This window comes from Tasmannia lanceolata, unplaced genomic scaffold (genome assembly GCF_043159265.1).
Source record: "Tasmannia lanceolata isolate RefF3 unplaced genomic scaffold, GAP_Taslan_0.1 ptg000020l, whole genome shotgun sequence".
NCBI lineage: Eukaryota > Viridiplantae > Streptophyta > Magnoliopsida > Canellales > Winteraceae > Tasmannia > Tasmannia lanceolata.
In genome coordinates this window covers 31081748-31090802 of record NW_027518697.1, presented here as the reverse complement: position 1 = coordinate 31090802, position 9055 = coordinate 31081748, and the positions used below count along the sequence as shown (strand labels likewise).

Genomic DNA, 9055 nt, shown 5'->3' with positions numbered 1-9055 from the left:
ACATTTTTGGGTATATACACCGACGGTCGTGACCGTCGGTGAAACTCATTTTTCTTGTAGTGTGGGGGATACAAAAAAATACTAAACGTGAAAAAGAGAGAGAGATATGGACGAAAATTAGGGGGGGGGGGGGGGGGGGGGGGGAGGAGGAATTGTGTTGGGCGAAATTTTGGAGGAGAAGATAAAGAGAGAGTGATGGGCAAAATTGGTAGAGAGAGATAGAAAGGAATCCCCTCAACGCAACCGACCATCCTCATTTTTTGCCTTGGTCGTCGCCCAACTGTATATAGAATGAGTATTGCTCGGTGGATAGAAAGTTGCCAATTTTCCAAAGTCCCAGAGCAGCCCCAATCACTCCCTTTTTCTAGAATCTTTTCTGCTCTAACTCTCTCTTACCGTAGATACATGGAATCCAAAGAAACCACACAATTGCTTCTACATTGAATTGGGTATCTTCCCAATTAAATTCCACACCCTACTTTTAGAAAATGAATAATACAAGAAAGATAAGAAATGGTTGGTCAAAGAAAATGGATGTGATAGTGGGTTGCCAAAGGAAATATGCCAAGTGACATGGGTTGCCTTTTAAAATAATGGAAAAAGACAAAAGATGTTGGATGCTTGCCAATTTTTTAATCGAAAAAATGTGGAGGCTTGCCTCTTTCTTCTTAGACCATAAGAAGAGAGTGATGGCTTTCCCTTTTTTTAGAATAGGTCGGTGGATATTTTACGTGCATGAGAGGATGATCCAAAACGGCTCCTATTGGTGGCTACAATATAAACAGGCCGTTCCTCTAATTTATCTCCACAAGCTAATCCGACCATCCATTGAATGGCCAAAGATGTGAATTAATAAAACCCATAATCCATTTCCATAGGTTGATCTGAACCGTCGGCATTGTAGCCTATCACATGATTGGTTTGGATCATCCATGGTGTAGGCAATGGTTGGGTGGAACTTGTCACATTAATATTGGGCTCATCATCTTGTGGTGAGTGCAGTACACATGGAGGCCTTTCATATTCAATGATTTCCTGAAATTTCTTGTTGGGTTATCAAGTTGATGGCTCAGATTATCCCATGATGTGGTCTGTACCACATGACCAAATTGTTGTGTGGGCTTATCAAAGGGGTGATCCGAATCGTCCATGTAATTGGCTCCAATATAAATTAGTTGTGTCTCCAAATCAGTTCCATAGATAATCCAGACCGTCCAATTAGTGGGCCAAAATGTGAATTAGTTGTGGTCCATAAATCAACTCCATAAGATTGTTCTAATGGTCTACTTGATGGGCGATGATGTAAATTAGTTGCATCCCCATCTTGGCAATAAATTGATTTTCAATTCTAAGATAAATTTCCGAAACATGGTGGTCCTCTCCCACTGTCGACCAAGACCTCATGGCATAAAATTCGAATATGGGCCTTTCCCCAAACCAAGTTGACCGAATTCCATCTCTTGGAATTAATTTTTCCATAAGGAGAATCCCTTGGAAAATGATCGAAAATTCTTTAATTTTCGATCTTCTTAGCTCCATTTTCCATTGAAAATTCAAGAACAACCCTGAAACACAAAAAACAAAGAAAATACCTTAGTAGTACCTCTCTAAACATGAAATATGCATGCTTTTCCTACCTACAATTCACACATAAATGTACTCATCATCCATAACGATAAATGCCCTCTCCCTAGTCATCTCCGACCCCTCCTCCAAAGTTGTCTCGATGCCTCATCTTCCAGATCAGGAGACCCACGGTTCAGTGAAGTTATCCTATGACGGGGGTACTCTCCGAAGACGTCTCCCCGGCCTCAGACAGAGGGACATCCTCTAAACCTCAGAAGGTCTCCTCTTCCTTAGAAGATAGGTTGGGAAGCGGATTTAACCCCCCCCCCCCACTGAGTGTCGAAGTCCCAATAAAGTAGAGTTGCATTCTCCCTACTAAGGCTCACTCCTCTGCCTATCCAAGCAAAGAAGTATCTACTCTGAGAAAACTCGACCCCTCAGATAAAGGACCTATCGAAGGTCGATGACTTAAATAGAATCGTCCCATCCTACTGGGGCACGTCCTCAGAAGAAAGTACATCCGATAGAGATCCATATTGACGCACCTCCTCAGGCCCACCACAGAATTAATAAAGGTCATAATACATCGCCAAGACTCTAGGATCATTTGTGCAGGAGCCAACCCATAATATCTAAGGATCTGGGGGCTGACCTCATGCAAAGGAAACTGAAGGCAGACTCATTATTTTCATAGAGACATGCATCGACCGGCCTACCCCCTGTAGCACGCTCCCAAGGGTGTAGGAAGCACAACGTAACAGATTTAGGCACATGGTATTCAGACCTAATCCTGTCGAGATAATCATCTATCAATAAAGACACCTCATACCAAAGGTCAAAGCCACGTGGCACATCTTCCTCAGCAGGGACGCCCTTCTCTCCCAAAGATCGAGGTCAACATATGAATCCTTGAAAGAAGGTTTGACACCAACATATTGGCTATAACTACTTCCTGCCACATTGCCTGGGCTAGAGAGATCCACCCAAATCTAGACTAGGACGACTCTCCGATCTTTCCCAAGACATGGTTAGGATAAACGAAAAGAAGTAGGAAAAGAGGAAACTTACTACAGAAGAAATGAGATAATGAAGATTAAATCAGATGTCAAAACACCAGTTCTTCCTGAAATACAAGTGTGGCAACCCAAGAGGGGGTTTGTCCTAATTAAGTGTATTGTTAAAACCAATTTTAACAATTAGCAATTATAGGTTTAATTAGAATTTTGAAAAGCATTACAAGTTTGAATCTAACCCTTGTTCATATAGCAAGATGATAGAATTAGGGTTTAGACTTCACTATCAATTGTATTCTCTAATCCTTGTTCAATAAAACATAAACATAAATAAGGGTTAGAATTTACCAATCACCACATGTAAGAAGAGGGAAAGCAAGAGAAGAAGAGACACCAAGATTTATAGTGGTTCGGTCTATCAACAAGACCTACTCCACTCTTCCAAGTTTAGCTCCTTGGGTACTCCACTAACTGTGAGATTCTTCATGCCAAATCTCCAAGCTTTAATAAATGCCTTCTCCACCTCCGAGGGAACAAACCCTCTTCGCTTTGGATTCTCCTTTCTTAACGAGTCGAATCGGAGACCCTCTTACAATCAAGCTTCTCCTTAAGGCCGAAGCAAAAATCCTCTTCTAGAATCACCTTTCTTACCAGGCTGAATCGAAGACCCTCAATACAACTCCAAGATTCGCCTTTCTTAACGGGCCGAATCAGAGACCCTCAATACATAGAAGAACAAAAATGAAAAACCTCCTCTCTTAGCCTCTTGATAGGCTTGATAAAAAGATAGAAGCTCTCAATCTCTCCAAAAGATAACAAATGTAAAATCCCTATGGAGATCCTCTTGATAAATGAAATTGCACAAATCAAAGTTCAAAGAGGAAAAACTAAAAACCTTTAGATTTGAAGGTGTAAGCTCACAGAGATGTTAAATGATCTTCCAAAAGGTTGTTTAGTTGGTTTAGGATACGGTATAAATAGCCCATTTGAAAATATGACCGTTTGGGGGTAAAACCGTAAAAAACTGGGTTGAAAAAGTCAAGCCCTGCAAGCACCAACGGCTAGTTTTTCAGACCGTCGCGGTCAACCGAGGTGTCATGGTCGCCCGCCCTATCAGGCACTATCTTTTTTATTTTACGATTTCTATCGCCGCGGTTGACCGAGCTTATCGCGGTCGCCCGTCGAGAGCAACCTGGATATTTTTATTTTTGTCCAAATCCCTATCCGCGGTCAGCCGGCCCTATGGCGGTCGACCGGCGCGACCATGCTGGCTTGTTTCTAGATTTTAGAAACACATCTGCAGTCGCCCGGGAGGTCCCGGTCGACCGGCTAGCTAAAATTCGATAGGTGCTGGACTTCCAGCCACCTTACCGCGGTCACCCGGGGAACCCCGGTCGACCGGCCCTGGTCTTTGGGCTTTTGTCCAAGGTTTTCAAATATGTTTTGGGGAGTGTTGATGGTTTCTAAAGATATCAAATTTGTTTTAAGAAACTATTTTAAAAACCTTTCAAACTGCAAATACATTTAAAACAAAATGACTCCAAATACAATCTAAAAAGATAAAACCTTGAGTCTTCTTGGATTGCTTGGCTCCACCGCACTTTCTTGGACATCTTGAACTTGCGAGTGAACTCTTCGACTTGATTTGGCTCTTGTGACATCCTCCATTCTTCGAATCATGTTGAGGATACATGAGGTGTCACCAATGCTTGTTCAACTCCAAGCTTCTACTAGCACCGCATGCTTGTGGGATCTTCATCTTGAGCTCTTGACTTGAATTATCTTCCAAGGATGATGTCTTCAATGTATGTGCAAGCTCTTTGGTTCCTTTGTGCATGTTGATCCGCAAGCCATGTGTTGAGTTGAGTTGTGTAATGGCGATATGACATGTGAAATTCCTATATAAGGCACAACACTTCAAAGCAACACATTAGTCCATAAAGTCTAATCAATTTGGGTTTGCTAGCATCAAAACAAGAAGAAAAAGGTGAATGATTGAACCCATGGGAATCCTTGGGCTTACACTTCTAACGGCAAAAGAGAGAACTGATTCATCACTCTAGAACTCTACGGACTTGGCTTCGGATGAATTAGCAAAAAGGAAAGCTAAACTCTCCCATATATAGACTCTAAACCACCTCCTGTGGGAAACTGCGCCATTCATCGCAGTTCAACTGTTCACACATGTGGCACTACCCCAATGGTTACTACCATGAATCACATCAATATTCTCCTCAAACAACGTGCCACCATGTTTACTAATGCAACGGCTCAGTAAACCATAAACATAAGATTTATTCCATTTACCAGCACAGCGATTGGACGAACAAAGTGACTCATTTTTATGGAAACAATTGAAATAACCACCCACGCCATCATTAATGCGACAAAAAATTCAACCTTCGCCGCCTAAATCAACGCCTTAGAAGATATTCTATACTAATCATTACAAGGCAAACCAACAGGATCTCAAGGGGTAAAGATGAAAGCCCGCCTCGATCGCATTTACTTGACCAGATCCAATCCAGGAAAGTCCCCTCGAAGCCGAGAGTCCCCTCGAAGACAAGTCTAGACCCATTTAAAATGTGTATACTTTCTCTCACTAAAAATTGGCCCCATAAAGTAGGGAGCTTTATGTTAGGAGAAAAACCGGACATCAACGCGTGGCATAGGACTCATAGAAACCCTTTTGCATACATCTGCCACACGGCACTAGATAAGCACCACGAAGGTAGGAGCCCAGCTTTTCATCCGACACGGAACCCTCAATCTACACGGCATCCCGAAGCCATGTGCCACCTCATTACTCAATCAGATGTCATCGTGAATGTCCTAGAACATTGCAATAGCAGGGCTAAGCATGCCTTTCACCAAGCGACTAAACGATTCCTACAACATCGATGCAATCACCAATGCCAAAAATGGCATGGCATGTTAGAAACAGGATGTGCAAATCTGTAATTTAAGGATTCAAGAATACCTTATAATTAGGGTTGCAACATGGTCGGGTTGGGTCGGGTTTTTCAAAACCCTAGCCCAACCATGGAACCCATTATCTCGGCCTTGACCCGCCCTGATCCTGAGTCAGGGCCGAAAAACCTCAACCCATTGCCCGCCCAGGCATTCTTCTTTCGAGAGTTCCTTGGTAGAGCTCTCCATTCACGTGGATGATCCATAGAGACCTTAGCGCGTGGGGGGCCGTCCCTCACCGCCGCCTCTCTCGGATCGGGGTCCACAGGCTGGCGACTCTGCTGGGGAATTCTTTCAAGATATTGCCTAACTCTGTTAAAATGCCATTTGTCATTAATTTTGAAGAATTTTGAGCTAAAATCATTATAAATGGGAATTTAATCGCTTAGAATCCAGGGGCACCAAATAGGTGTTTAAAACAAGGGATTCACACACTGCACAGCATACATTATTTTTGTTCTTTATTTTCTTTTATTGATTTTATTATTATTAGCTCCATGGGATAGATATAATGCGTGCCTCATGGGATATAACTATCCAGATGGTGCTGTTGTATCTATTACCAAGATATGCGCCGGTGCTGCAGTCGTAAACACTAGGCGTACTTGTGTTTACAGCAGCCGATGAGCAATGAAGCATACTATGTATAACACTAGGCGTACTTGTGTTATACATTTTAAGTATGGATCATAAGCATAGTACCCGATATATTGAGTCCGGAGCTCTACTTTCATTTTACATATATTATGTATATTTGCTAACTTAGTGAAACCCAATTAGGATCTGCATGTGCTTATATATATATATTGCATTCATATAAGGACGAACATGTGTTGCTTATACATGTTGGAGCCTAGATTTAGGAGCCTTGTCCTATCCATTGATTATTGTAGCTCACCTTATGTGGCTACAACGCAGTCCTAGTGCACTTACATGTCTGTCTTGAGTCAAGTATCTTGACTCTATGGGATTATATTTAGGGCTGGTGCCCCTGGTTAGGGTATATATGTATATATGTATATATTGATTATCAGATTGAGGGCCTACTCTTTAGTGAGGTTTCCTTGTCTAATCTAATCAGTTGTGTCAGTCCGTTTTTCAGATCTAGACCCGACCAGTGGTTTTTGCTTGCCCCTCTCATGGTCGTGGCCTCTCTGTTGTTCTATTTATTGAGATTATGCCCCTATATCTGTTGATTATAAGATCAGGACCTACTTTCTAGTAGAGATTTCTGGCTTGGATCAATCAGTCATGTCTATGCATCTCTCAGATCTAAACCTAGCTAGTGGCTTCTACTTGTCACCCTCATAGCTACGGTTTATTCTTTGACTCGATGATGATAAAATTCACTTGTTTTTATCCCTCAGATTGAAACTTCATTTATCCATTCTTTTGTTGTGTCATATATTATTCAGATTGTTTTCTTCTCTTGTCTTTAGATATGGTCGACAGTTTGTCTGCTGTCTTCATGGCCATAGTCTATTATTGATCTCTTTGATCGTTCAGTTTTGACATCCATCTTCCAGATTTAGATCCGGTCTATGATCTACTTTTGTCATTTTGTGACCGTGGTCTCGTTTCTGAGTTTCTGATCATCTTTGATCAGTAGTGGAACATTCGATGTCATCCATAATATCCTTCTTATGCTTGATCGTTAAGTTTATTTTTATTCTTTGTTTATTCGAAGTTATCTTCATTCCCTCATTATCCCGTCCTATCTTTGTGTCAGGTCTGATTATGGCAAACCTTTTGTTGGACAACTGGATAGCCGATACCATTAAAGCTCTTCCGCGTGAACTGTCACAGAGAAATATGGCTGATCATTTCATCAATTCGTTCACCTATTTGAACAGTCGGGATATAAATTGGAAGTTTCTCCAAGCAGCTGCTGGACTTTGGAATCCTGTTCTTCATGTCTTTCGATTTAGCCGTTTTGAACTTTGTCCCATATTTGAAGATTGGTGTACCATACTAGAGCTCCCATCTGAGGGACTCTGGATCAAACCTTCAAGGATAGAATCTCCTCATGGTCTGTTTTGCAAACTGTTCAAAAATGAGACTGTGGATGCTCTGCCATGTTTAACGGATACGTGCGTGAAAATTCAAGACCTTGTTAAACTTTTTTCGAAAAACGTCGATCCTACTAACTCTCGTTTTCAGGATTGCAGACGTAATGCTTTAATTTTTATGGTCTTCGCACGTCATGTTCTTCGCAGAAATTCCCATGTTGCATCTTTGATACTATTGGGAGTGGTAGATCAGATCAATGAGGGGAGGAATCATATCCCTACCATGTTAGCAGAGACCTTCTTGGGACTAGATCTTATTGCTTCCCAAGAGATCAAGGACAATTTCTATGGATGTGTCAAGTTGTTGTATGTATGGCTTAGTGAAAAACTTCAAATTCTTCAGCGACAAAACCAAAATCCATATGCCCTGAAGAATTTCCATACATGGAAACCAATAGCCCATCAACCTCAGTCTATCGATGAATGGCACAATTGGTTACAACATGTAGAGGAGAGCCAGTTTCGCTGGGTAAGTCATTCATGTTTCCACGTTTTTACTAGCACTTACCCGCATTCATTTGTTTACCTCATGGGTACTGAGAAATCTTCCTTTTATGCACCCATGCGAATTCTCCATCAGATTACGGGAATTCCATGTCCTCCCGGAATCATAGTCCCTCCTCTTTGTGAAGATCTCACTCCTGATCTCGTCCGATCCATTGTGGCTGCTTGGGGAAACAAAAATATAGAAAGGAGGTTAGGTTTATCTCGCAAATTCCGACGTGGAGAAATATCGGAAGAGCCCGCAAGCAAGAGAGCTCGGATGGAGGAGCTTTGAAGATCTGTATCATGTTTTGTTATTCCGATTTCTGCATTTCCCATTATTGTCAGTCTGTTTATCCAGCTGTGATCAGAGATTAATATTTTTCATCCGTTGTAATCACAATTTGAATTTTATTAATGAAAGTGTGTTTTTGCCTCTTTTGTCATTGTTTGATCAAAATAGTTTATCTCGATTATCAAAATTTTAATCTAGTGTTTATATTTCCATATCAGGATTCTTGATTGAGCAGCCATTGCTCCTAAGAAAACCCTTGTTTCAAAATCAACCTGGTCCCGTCAGTCCGCTGATTCCAGGCTGAGTCGATTTTCTTCCTCACCAATTTCTTTTACCTCCCCTGCATTACCTTTCTCCAATCTCCAGGAAATCCCTTCGCCCGTCCAATTTCCTATTGCACAGATGGCTGACTCTGGAAGTGCTTTGGCCGAGATGAGTGAGATGATGAAGGCTATGCTTCAACAGATGAATAACATGAATGAGGAGATAGCCCGTCTGAAAAATGATAGAGAATCTACCTCCAAGGAGCATGTAGCTCAACACCCTTCAGCTATACCTCCTCACCCTCCTGCAATGGCCAGGCCTGCTGTTTTAAATGTCGAAGATGATATTGATGATGAGCAGTATGCAGAAGAAAATTGTCATCCTAATCTAAATAG

At 41.7% G+C, this 9055-nt stretch overlaps 1 protein-coding gene across 1 annotated transcript; it reads left to right on the top strand.

Moving 5' to 3' along the window:
* Positions 1-7282: 7282 nt before the first annotated feature.
* LOC143855211 (uncharacterized) lies at positions 7283-8539 on the top strand. Its single transcript, XM_077365435.1, has 2 exons — positions 7283-8087; positions 8199-8539. Exons 1-2 carry the CDS (start codon positions 7287-7289, stop codon positions 8394-8396), a joined length of 999 nt encoding a protein of 332 aa, XP_077221550.1. The 5' UTR covers positions 7283-7286; the 3' UTR covers positions 8397-8539.
* The last annotated feature ends 516 nt before the right edge of the window (positions 8540-9055 follow it).

Coding starts and splice junctions, on each gene's coding strand:
- LOC143855211 (XM_077365435.1), top strand. CDS start 7,287: ATGGCAAACCTTTTGTTGGACAACTGGATAGCCGATACCATTAAAGCT. Junction 8,088..8,198: donor AGGAGAGCCAGTTTCGCTGG/GTAAGTCATTCA, acceptor ATTCTCCATCAG/ATTACGGGAATTCCATGTCC.